The sequence below is a fragment of the Adiantum capillus-veneris genome, chromosome 15, assembly GCF_014529385.1.
Source record: "Adiantum capillus-veneris isolate H3 chromosome 15, ASM1452938v2, whole genome shotgun sequence".
In the NCBI taxonomy this organism is placed as follows: domain Eukaryota; kingdom Viridiplantae; phylum Streptophyta; class Polypodiopsida; order Polypodiales; family Pteridaceae; genus Adiantum; species Adiantum capillus-veneris.
The window spans coordinates 155,196,226-155,208,774 of record NC_140945.1 but is presented as its reverse complement, the minus strand read 5'-3'; the positions used below and the strand labels follow the sequence as shown (position 1 = coordinate 155,208,774).

Here is a 12,549-nt window from a genome sequence, read left to right as displayed (position 1 = left end):
AGATTGGATGCAATCAAAGACAAGGAAGTTTACTTGGAATGTTCACACACATACAAAGCACTTGTTCAAAAGAAGAGGAGAAGGTGGGAAGTCGAAAAACAACTTCTTTTAGCACAAGAGAAAGCACATGCATGTGGCAAGTTTTGGCAAAATCTAAAAGGCAAGCGCGTTGAGAGCTTTGGTGACTTGACTCTTGAGGATATGTATATGCATTGTAAGAACCTCTATGAGCAACCCAATGTTGATAAGATGGAGGGTTGTAGCTCCCTTCCATTTATGTCTCCCTTCTTTACCATTGAAGATGTATGCCGCGCGCTTGAGAAACTTGCTACTCGCAAGGCAGGTGACCTTCAAGGTGTCAAGGCTGAAATGATTAAATGGACAAGCAAGAAAACACGATATTGGATATGCGATATGTTTAACCTTGCACTTCAGTATGGCATGGCTCATGATTGGAGTGCAAATTGGATCAAACCTTTGCACAAAGGAGGAGATGTAAACAATGTGAACAACTATCGCACTATAATGGTTGGTTCTTTGATGGCAAAGTTATTTGGATGTATCATGGAGATGAAGATAAGTGAATGGGCTGAAAAGAATGGCAAACGTGCGCTTGGCCAAGCAGGTTTTCGAAAGCATCATAGCACTATTGATCACCTTGTCACTCTTCGAGTTCTTATGGAAGCGTCTCGATTGAAAGGAAAAAAGTTGTATTGTTGCTTTGTGGATTTCAAGAAAGCTTTTGACATGGTACCGCGAGGAAATCTTTGGAGACGTATGCAAAGCCTTCAAGTGCCGAGAGAATTTATGCATGCAGTCTTTCGCATCTACCAAAAAGTGATATGTCGATTACGTATGGGAGATGGAATTTCAGAATTTTTTGCAAGCACTATTGGTGTCAAACAAGGATGCCCACTTTCCCCAACCCTCTTTGGGCTACTCATTGATGAATTGGAATACATGGTTCTTGATTTTATGCAGCAAGAAGGCATAGAAGAGGTTAAGATTGGAAATGCGGTGATCATGCTTTTGCTTTATGCCGATGATGTAGTGCTCTTGGCACATACCTTAGAAGATGCACAAAAGCTTATGAGTGTCTTGGAACGCTTTTGCCTACATAGCGGGTTGATCGTGAATGGATCCAAAACCAAGGTTATGCTTGTAAAGACCCTCAATGACGAAAATCCATGCATTGTATACAACAATGAGAAACTTGAAGTGGTAGATCACTTCAAGTACCTTGGCCTTGAGGTTCCATCCAATCATAAATGGAAGGATTGTGCAATGCGTCGCTTGGAAGCCGGAAAGAGGGCTTATTATGCATTTGAGAACATGTGCAATGTAGGAGAGATCAAGTGTTGGGCTCTCAAAAAGTACCTCTTTGACACATTGGTGACACCGGTGCTTCTTTATGGAGTGGAGGTGTGGGGTGGAAGCATCGGGAAGTCTACTTGGAAAGAGTTTGAGAATGTCCAAAAGCGTTTTCTCACCAACTTTCTCCAAGTCAAGACACAAACACCCTACATGCTCTTACTTCTTGAGTCCGGATCGCTTCCCATTGAGGTCTTGGGCATGGAAAGGGTTGTGGAGTACATGCGTAAGACACAACGTAGCCCTTTGCATCGACTTCCTAGAATCGCATATGAAGCAAGTCAAAAGGTTCAAAAGACATGCAAGAGCAAAATACTAAGTTCGGGGTGGATGCTTGATATCAAGAAATGGTTTGGAAGATGGGATGCATGTCACTTGGTCAAGGATGCGTCGATCGACTCCCAAGTTAATGAGGCCTTCTTACAACGCCAATGTATCATGGCTTGGGAGAAATCTGGAGGTTCTCGCTTCAGCCATTACACCACACACGTTGCCCCAAACTACAAATCTCTCTTCTTCTCGGAACGAGGTAACCGAACCCCTTCCTACATCCTTGAGCCCATCCCGTTGAGTGCGATCCGCACCATTGCCTCCATTCGTCTTAGCTCCCATTCTCTACGCTGCGAGACAGGACGTTGGGGCACTGGCGAGGAGTGTCATCGACTTTGCACCTTATGCCCTCGTCAAGTGCGAGAGAGTGAGTACCACACACTACTTGAGTGCTCAGCTTTTGACCACATTAGGTCCTCTTTTCCCCATATATTCAGCCATGAGCTCTCCCTACATACCTTCCTCTCCCAACCACGATGTGGACTCTCTATTGCGACGCTCATTTCAGCCATTTTTGAGCATCGAGAGTCACTTATGAACTCCACTCACACCACGTGACATGTTCATTTGGTCCCATAGGTCATATTTGACCTCCCAGGACGATAATAGAACTATCTATCTATCTATCTATCTCTCTCTCTCTCTCTCTCTCTCTCTCTCTCTCTCTCTCTCTCTCTATATATATATATATATATATATATATAACTCTCTTTCTCTATCTCTCTCTCTCTCTATATATATATATATAAAACTCTCTTTCTCTATCTCTCTCTCTCTCTCTATATATATATATAAAACTCTCTTTCTCTATCTCTCTATTTCCTATCTCTCTCTCTCTCTCTCTCTCTCTCTCTCTCTCTCTCTCTCTCTCTCTCTCTCTCGCTCGCTCTCTACTTCCCTATCTCTCTACTGATCGAACGAGCGACTGAGCTAGGGATATCTAGACGTCCACGACTGCGGAGGACTACACAACATCGACAGAGGCTGCATCAGAGGATCTAGCTAGGTCACTTTGGCTCAACATGCATAACGCCGGTCAGACTACTGACCATGGAGGAGATTGATGAGATCCGCCAGCGATAGCTGCTGGATCTCCTATGATCTACCTATCCCAGCTAGCCGGTTTAACCGTTTAGTCCATACCCAGCAATTTAGGATTCCATAATATTTTATTTTGTCATCTTCTTACTCTGACTTTGTATCAGATCCATCACATTGTAACTTTCTTGTCTCATGTCTCATAGGTGACTTTGGCCTTTCGAAGACGTTAATATAACATTTCATTTAATTTCTCTCTTTAATTATTTTTCTTTAATTTTAATTTCCTAAGCATACATTAATTATCTATCTCTCTCTCTCTCTCTTTGATTACCTACACACACACACACACATTTCTCTCTCTCTCTCTCTCTCTCTCTCTCTCCTACACACACACACACACCTCTCTCTCTCTCTCTCTCTCTCTCTCTCTCTCTTTCCTACACACACACATCGCTCTCTCTCTCTCTCTCTCTCTCTCTCTCTCTCTCTATTTCCTACACACACACACACCTCTCTCTCTCTCTCTCTCTCTCTCTCTCTCTCTCTCTCTCTTTCCTACACACACACACACCGCTCTCTCTCTCTCTCTCTCTCTCTCTTTCCTACACACACATACACTGCGCTCTCTCTCTCTCTCTCTCTCTCTCTCTCTCTCCTACACACACACACACGATGTAGAGAGAGAGAGAGAGAGAGGGGTTGGGGGGGGGGGGGGGGGGGGGGGGGGGGGGCATAATACCTGCGCAGCAGGTGGAGGCCAAGATTTGAGCAGAGCGCAGGCGAAAATGGCCCCTGCTGCTCACGGGTTTCGCTCTTTTTCCCAATTTTTTTGCATCGATATACGCGTCGCTATAGGCGTTGATATACGCGTGGGAAGTAAAGCCTTTCCACGCGTATATAGACGTACATTGAGACGTGTATATCGACGCGTATAGCGACGCCCGTTAATTTCGTCGATATACGCGCGTCGATATCTCCATGTTGTGTTGTAGTGTTTGATACCAATCTAAGACGAGAGGGGACTGGACCATGTAACTCTCCACCCAACCTTGTTATATATAGACTCATAGCCTGTAAAAGATAGCACCCCTTGATCGCATGTCCGTCTTGGCCCTTGGCTTGCCCGGTCTTACACTAGGCATGATAGACAAGCCCGATACAAATCTTTTGATGAGTTGTTTGCAGCTCTGTTTTTGTCCATCAGACACTTGTCCTTCATGTAAAGACTCTTGGACAAAAAAATGATTTCAGAGCCATGATCTATCGATGCAAAATATGGATCCTCAAGATCACCCACCTCTTTCCTTCCTTTAAGCAGGTAATTTTTTCAAAACACATTCTAACGAAAGAATTAATTCACACTTTTTTGCATGAGTGATCCTTGTCATCTCATGAAAAAAAACTACCTCCTCTTCTTATTTCTTTCTTTCGACTGAAGTCAATCTCCTTCATTAGAATAGGAAAAAGGTTTTTTTTCTTTTTAGCTCTCTTTCTTTGAAATTTTACTTGAGCATCTTTATCAACCAATGCAACACCTGATATACACCATGTAGGAATAATGTAGGAATACCTACAAGGAGACACCAAGCGCACTGAACAATACCAAATCTGCAAAAATTGTAAATTTGTTGTTCCATTTTCGTTTTCCTCATTGTGCTTGCAAAATGGCATAAGAGCTTGAAAGCATTCTCTTGCCAATGTGCTCAATGTATCCTATTCCCCTCTCACACCTGCTTTCTTCATATCTACTCAGTCCCCCAATGCAATGCTTATACACCCAATGGAAGGCCTCAACCCTTGCTTGAGACAAGCGATGTAGCATGTTCACAAACTCAAGGAAGCTCTCCCGTATTCCCATACTCAAACCCCCTTAGCTTCCTCACATCTACACACAATGCTTAAGCCATAAACAGTTTCTTACACACCACCTTAAGCATAGATAGGGAAATAATAAAGAGCAAACATAGAGATTGCTATTAACATACACACAAAGCATCCCCTCATCATTCTTGCATGCATTTAAGAAGAAAAGAGATTGGAGAGAGTAGAGAAAATGGTCAACAATATTCTTTGCATTATCATTTTCATCAAGCATATAAAGTTTGTGTCACCTCTTGCCTCAAGGTTAGCACAATGCCTCTAATTACTTTGTAATAATAACTTTTATACTTGCATAGAATCCTTCTCTAGGTTTCATAGCAGGGTGAATGCTTCATAGAAATGGCTTAGCATGATTGGGGCTTGAGGAGAGGATAAAAGATGTATCCCTTGCCTATTCTCCATATCCCTATGCTTGCTATACGTAATGTTACAAAAATGGGAGGTAATGTGATTGCTAATGAATTATTGTCGATGATAATCAAATGCCGGTTCCGCATCCACATAGATTTTGCAATCCATCTATTGGGTGCCAAAAATACCAAAAGACCTAGAATATGTGTGGTCCATTTAGCCTTCATAGGCTCTTGTGCCCCTTGTAACCGCACAAGGTGACTTAAAAGAGGTATTGAACTGGTGGAAGATTTTTGCCATCGGAGAGCTGATATTGTTTCAGTATAATGTCGAATATTGACCCTCTCTCTCTCTCTCCCTCTCCATCTCCCAAAGAGTAGTTCATTTCATACTTAATATTTTCTACTATAATTTCTTTTCGAATTAATTTTTTTTTTCCTATCTTCATCAATGATAGCTCATTCCATTTTTGGTATTAGTGCTCTTAGGTAACGATGGTAAAGAATAATTAAGTGAGATTCTATTCAGATGGTCCCTAGATTAAGGTTATTTTAGCGCTCGCTGTTCAAAGCCGTTGCAACCTCTTCGACGTTCTCTGCAATGTAGATGGGCTGGAGTCTGGACCTTGCGCAAGCAGGACAGCGCACTCAAAAATTTGAAAATTTGAAGGGAAGCCCAGAACTTCACCATTCGCAGTCGAATAACTGCTTGAACACTTCATCGGATACGCATGCCGATTCTACACAAGCCTGCGTGGTTGTAGGTGGGTGCCCATGCCTCGCCTCACAGCATTATCGTTCTTCTTCTCTGTGATACTCATTGTTTCCTGGAATGCAGAAAGTTAACCGCGAAGCCCCCTACGCCGTTCCTCTGAATGGTGATGGTGATGGTGGAGCACCAGGCCTCATCAAGCCCCTCCTCTCGCCGCCATCTCTGCTTCAATAAGATGCCTCGCAAGCGATAGGCACGTTCACACCACCCTCTCCTATCCATTCTCTATCCTCTCAGACAAACCTAGTGGGAGCTGCTCCTGCAATCTGATACATGCAGAGTCATGGATGTATCCAATGACGAGCTTCCCAGTCTCTACTCTTGGGTTAGTGTTTTGTGTGTATTTGTGTTTACTTGCACGGAGGTGCACACACGACTCCATGCATGTTATACACGGGAGAGAGAGAGAGAGAGAGAGAGAGAGAGAGAGAGAGAGAGAGAGAGAGAGAGAGAGAGAGAGAGAGAGCGCACAACATTTATATGCAGGTTATGTTGGGCACATGTATTATGGATAGGGTACAACACTGTAGAGTTGTCTTCACTTCAAGACAGATCGACACAGTATAACTAGCCTTCAGCTATGGTCCTAGTGTACGCCACCCAATGACTTTGGGAGATTTTTGAAAGGGCTTGATGTTTTGTAGAGGGCTTAGAAGCCAGCTGATCTGTTCATATGACTGCATACACGAATATCTAGTGTTTAATAGCCTAACGAGACATCTCTTCGCCTCAGATTGTTGATGAGGTGCATTAATTGGTCAATGCAAATATATTGTCAAGAGCTATCTATGTTTGAATGGTATGCAGACTGCTGATAATCATTCAAAGTGCGTAGCACCAAAATGTCAATCAACAAAGTCAGTCATCTATCATGTGTGGGCCTGATGCGCAGGTGTAAGCATAGGCAAAAGAGGCTCAACCCACCAAATGTTTGAGACCCAAATGCTGCTTTCCTCCTCTTTTCACACCAATTTTTTTTTTTGAACATAAGAAGTGAAATTTGATTGTCTTAGACTTATTGATAGAGGAATGCATCCTCCCCTCGTGCTCCAGATAAGCTGTAATGTGGCCTCAGTGAATAGGAATCACCGACGTGTGCAAGGAAAGAAGTAAAGATTTGTGGAAGTGTAAAGTCTAGATCTTGTCACCATATCGATTCTGTTGCATTGACATAGATGCATGCGCCTTGAACTCCGACCCACGAGTTCAAACACCCATAACTTGAACTCCAACACATGGGTCCAAATCATTTGTAGGGAGCTTCTCTTGCCCCTCTGCCACTCACAAGCCTCTCGTTGGCTGAAGCAAGTGGTGGCAACGGCCATCTGACTAGAAATCTGGTGTTGTGGCCACCACCACATGTGCCATGCCGATCTCTGTCAAATCTTTATCACTACTATTTCTGTCAAGCTTGCCGTTGCCTTTGGCCTCTTGTGAGTTTCTGCTTTTGCCTTTGGCTTCGCATTCTTGAGCCAAACAAAGCGTCCTCTTGCATTTTTAACAACGGCTCTCAACCTTGTGTGTACCGAGGCAGCTAACTGAGCACTGGTGCAATCACTTTCCATAGCGAGTTGGCTTGGTTCATCTTCAATGATGACAAGGATATACCTTTGGGGAGAGTTTGACAGACAACCCCTTACACTCTTAATGAAAAATTGAAAGGCCTGTCCCTAGACAGGGCGTTGGTTAGATATCGGGGCTCTTGCCACGATGGCAAGCACACCCCATCCGGTTCCCAGTCACTCCCAACGGGCCGGAACCGATTGACCAAAATGCAGGTGAACGTGCCCACAACTTCGAACCCTGCACCAGGGCGATAGTAGCGACGTCTCTATCACTGTGCTACGTACACGCACATGCTCGAAAGCTGCAAGAAATCGCATATAAGTGAGATTGACGCGCTGTTACCCCAATAAATTGCGTGATCGGCTGCACCTCCACCTACACGGTGGCAAGCTCCCCGATGCTTAACCATTGCCCCTAGACAGCGTTTTAAAACATAGTCAAAGGGAACCACACATGGTCTTGTAATCCAAAAGCGCACATAAGGTAGTGCTTCACTTCCACCTTCTTGCCGAGCGTTTCAAAATGCATAAATTGGCCATCCTTGCCAGCCTTACCCGCAGCTCCAAGTCGTTGTTTAAAGGGTGCTCTGTCAACGTGCATCTCAAAAGGCTTTCAAAGGCTAGCTTCCAAGGGATGTTTTCTGCCACTGTGTCTCAAGACTCCATGTTGCGAGGTGGTGCCAATGCCCTCCCCTCCACAGTGAGAGCGTTGCAATACGTAGATCTGGGAAGCAATGGAAACGCTATGAAATGTGCGGGCGTCCCAAAACGCTATTGAATCAATGTTGCAGAAGAAGTCACTTACAAAAAACACCAATGGTATCAATCTTTGAACGTTTTCAGAACTGTAAGGTGCAGCGGAAGTGAATGTTGATAGTGCTCATGATGAGTGCTCCGGACTTTGCTGAAGGGTTCCTTTTACTTACGGAAGGGAGAGCTTTCCGTTCTTCTTAGAGAGAGAGCGCAAGTGTAATGACCACAAACAAAGTGAATGCTAGTGTGAATGAAAGTGCTGAGAGAGAGAGAGAGAGAGAGAGAGAGAGAGAGAGAGAGAGAGAGAGAGAGAGAGAGAGAGAGAGAGAGAGAGAGAGAGAGAGAGAGAGAATATGACACCAGGTTGGTTCTCTCCAAGGTTCCCCCTCTCTATGGCGAGAGAGGTCTATGCTTTAGATTGCACAAATCTAGTACAATGGTCTAGATGCAATGGACTTGACGACGATGTTGACACCACCATTGGTGTCGACGAGGACGAGCTGAAAACTGTTGGATTTCAGGCAAAGTTACCGGGGAACGCCCCCTAGCCCCCGTTCCGGCGTTCCGGGGGGCAGTTCCCTTCCCGAACGTTCCGAAACGTCCCGGAATGTCTGACATTCCGGGTGGCCAGTGCAAACCAGAACGCCTGTTCCAGAACGTTCCAGAACGCCCCGGAACGTTCCAGAATGCCCCTGGAAAGGCCAACGGCTACAAACAAATTTGGCAAAAAATTGAAAAAGTTGAAGTAAATGTTTGGGCTTCTTTTTGAAGTGTGCAAGGCCTCAAGGACTCATAAAATGCACCCCCCTCCCCCTTTCTCTCCACAAGCTAATCCTCAAGGCTCAAGCTCTCTCTCCCTCTCACACTCTCAAGATCTCTCCCTCTCAAGACTCACTCTCTCAAGGCTTCAAGCCTTCAAGCTCTCTTCCTCTCCCTCCCACTCTCTCAAATCTCTCCCTCTCTCTCTCTCTCTCTCTCTCTCTCTCATTCATCATCTAGTCATAGCAAGGTTGAATGGTCTTCAAAACGAGTTTTTTGTGAGTATTAGAGTCAAAGCACTCTAATACTCCTTGTATTTAAACACAAGGAGCTAAAAAATGCACTATTTGGGTGTTTCTTATACCTCCCGTTCCGTGCCGTTCCCGTTCCAGACCCCTAGCCGTTCCCCCGTTCCGCGAAGATCCCGTCGCCGTTCCCGTTCCGCGTTCCGGGTAACTATGATTTCAGGCCCTGTGGTCGGATATGGCCGGCAGGCGCGCCCACTTATTCATTGTTTGGTTATATGGTACATGTTTGGTTATAAGGTAAAATAAGGAGATAGAGGGTTTGCACTCTCTAGAGCTCCGCCCATAAGCTGTGTACTGTCTCATCTCCTTCCCCCTTCTCTCGATCCCTTCCCTTGCACTCCATAGCATCTACAAGTGGTATGAGAGCCCAGGAGGCAAACACCGAGCCCCGGCTACATTCTGTGTGTGCAGCAACCCTGAGCGAGGGATGCATGAGAGCTTGAAAGCTTCTGCAACAAAGCAAAAGAAAATCGAGCACCAAGCATTCTGCAGCAAGGCTTAACCGAGCAGGAAATCTAGCAACATGTAGAACTCGAATGGCAGGCATTGAAGGCTTTTGAAAAGCAGCAAATCGGGTTGCAGCATCAGGTGAAAAGGGCTTGAGCCGGTGAGCTTGAGCAAAGCGAGGGAATCTTGGCAATTCTTTGACATAGAGCATTGAGCCAGCAACCGAGCAGCGAGCGAAATCGGGCAAGCCTTGAAGGGCCTGAAGGTCGATAGTGAGCAGAAGTTAGAAGGCATGGGAGAAGAGAATACGACACCAGGTAGTGTTGGGGTATAAAGCCCAATGTGGTCGCCCAGGTAAGTGGGCGGGCCGCCAGGTATGTACACATATTCTTTTGTAAAAACCTAATAAGAACTCACTATGCTCTACACATTACAGTAGAGCGAGTTCACCATATCGTCGTGCTCTTCTTCTCGCACTCTCTCTCGCGTCGCACTTCCGCTCGTACTCCTTCAACTGGTATCAGAGCTCAGATCGAGGCTCGGGGCAGCACTGCAGGAGGCTAGAGTCACCAACTTAGATTGGAGTGAAATTCGACAGGCGAAGACACGGCCCCAAATCTCGTGGGAAGGCGAAGGGCTTGGTGTTGTCAGAATTTCATCTTGAGGTCATCTCGGCCACCGTTCGACTTCGACAAAGGTCTGCGCAGGCCATTTTCGACTACGTGGTCTCGACGGGTGCAGATCCGACTCTGCAAATTTGGGGTTTTCGGCCTACGACTGCAGGTGGTGAGGATATCGACACTCCCAGAGTGTTGATTTGTGGTTGTCTACACATCGAAGGACGGCTCACAGTTCTTGGAGGCGTGTCACATACGACACGGGCGCATCTACACACAGACCGTAGGCGACATCCACTAGTTCATCAGGTAGCTTGTGTTTGTTGCTTGATATTCCAAATTTCATCCTGACATTGCAGGTACTTCCACATGGGATGTATTGTCAGAAATGATGTATGTCTGTTGAGGGTTTGCTGGCTGTGAGTCACGAAGCAAACAACCGCCGCAGCGGTTACAGCGTGCGGTGGGGGGTTTGTGGATGTATGACTTTGTGGGAAGTCTATGTACTGTCAGATTTACTGCAGCCTTTGTTGAGGGTCGAGTGAGGTTTTATTGAGCTGGGGGATTCTCGAATGTTGAGATCCTTTCGGTGATACAGGTCTTGGAGCGATCCCTCGAGCACCCTTAGATAGGCAGCTAGGATGTATTGACTGTGAGTTAGACAGTTGGGATTGCATCTTTGCTTTACTGCCGTTGAGGCATTGTCGCAGTCTATGCTTACAGGACAGTGACAGGACAGTGAGAGACAGTACAGGTGCAGGACAGGTTTACCCGCAGCTTACAGTGTCAGAGAGACAGTGTTTTTTGAGCTGTTTTTTGGTCTGTTTTTTAGCACACCAGAGCCATTTTTACAAAAGAATATGTGTACACACCTGGCGGCCCGCCCACTTACTTGGGCGACCACATTGGGCTTTATACCCCAACAACCTCCTTTGTAAAAACCTAATAAGAGCTCACTATGCTCCGCACATTACGGTAGAGCGAGTTCACCATATCGTCGTGCTCTTCTTCTCGCACTCTCTCTTGCGTCGCACTTCCGCTCGTACTCCTTCAGGTAGTTGTCAAACCCTCCTCTGAAGGCCCCACTCTCTATGGCGAGAGCGGTCTACTATTGATTGCACAAATCTCTACAATGCAATGGACTTGCCGACGATGAGGACGACGACGAGACGGGCTGAAATCTGAAAATGCTAACGGCTGATATTGCAAATCTTTATCTGCTGAATTCTGACTCTATGTCTGTGATGGTGACGATGTGACGACGACGTGCTGAAAACGCAGATGCTGAAATCTGCGTTTTCCGGGCTGAAAGCTGTAAACTTCGCGGGATCTGACCGTACGGCGAGGATCTGTTGCGGGAAGGTGAGATCTACGAGGTTTGGGACTTCTTCTGCGATGAGTCTATGCTGAAAACTGAAAACGCTGGACTTCTTGTTGGTCTTGTCGTGAAGATTTGCAAAAACGCTGAGGTGCCAGGCTGATGCAAAAACGTTAGGGCTGAAAATGGTTCTTGCTGAGGAAAATTGCTAACGTCAGTGCTGATCTACTGTTCTACTGTCGCGGGAATTTGCAAGTGCAAAAACGCTGGCTGATCTTGTTGATGGCTGAAAAACGCTGAGTCGTCTTGCTGAGAAGTGCTGAATCCTTGGTTCTTGTTACCTCTTCTGCCAGAAAGTGCTGGCGCTAGGTTTCTATATATACTTGCTTAGTGAATTTGCCCTACCCAGTTTCCAACAAAAGTCACTTAAAAATAATAAGTGAAAAATGTCAAAAATAGGAAAAATAGGTCTATGCACTGTAAAAATGCTCCTGATGGGTTCTGATGGAAATCTGATGATCATGCTGTGTGCAACTAGAGGATATGCATCTGATCTAAGTGTCTGGACATGCACGATCTGTGAACACTCACAAAAATGCCAGATCACTTTCTATTCTAGACTGATTGAACTGAACCGAACCCTGGTCATGCTGTAGCTTGTCCACGGACACATAGGGTTGGATGTGTCATGTGACATTCCCTCCTTTTCAAAGTGAGGTACTGGTACCGAACTGTATGGCGTCGAGGGAGATCGCCAACAACATCCGGAATCCTCGAAAAGACTCTTCGCCGGCCCACTCTGATGTGTGGGTCGTGCGATACTTGAACTTCATAAAAGTTTGCAACGCTTGCTTCTTTGGGCCACGTCGAAAGCGACAAAGTCATCTTCAATGCTTGCCAAGGTTGTTTCCAGACGTACGTACGGATCCATACGGTACCGTACGTCCGTACAGTACGGTTCCGTACTGTACGGACTCCGTACCATACGTTTTTTAAAACATATATAAAAAAAACAGCACGAGCTTATCCAATGCTTG

General features: G+C 45.6%; 1 protein-coding gene across 2 annotated transcripts in view; it reads left to right on the top strand.

The window, feature by feature from the left end:
* Positions 1-5,515: 5,515 nt before the first annotated feature.
* LOC147441716 (uncharacterized) overlaps positions 5,516-12,549 on the top strand; it is a 72,920-nt gene continuing 65,886 nt past the window's right edge. The window contains exons 1-2 of one of the 2 annotated variants that reach the window (XM_086483789.1): positions 5,516-5,737; positions 5,812-6,070. In XM_086483789.1, the coding sequence (XP_086339915.1) occupies positions 6,029-6,070 (42 nt within the window). In that variant the 5' untranslated portion in view covers positions 5,516-5,737; positions 5,812-6,028. The remainder of the gene's footprint in view (positions 5,738-5,811; positions 6,071-12,549) is intronic. The other variant, XM_086483790.1, reaches the window with a different exon arrangement.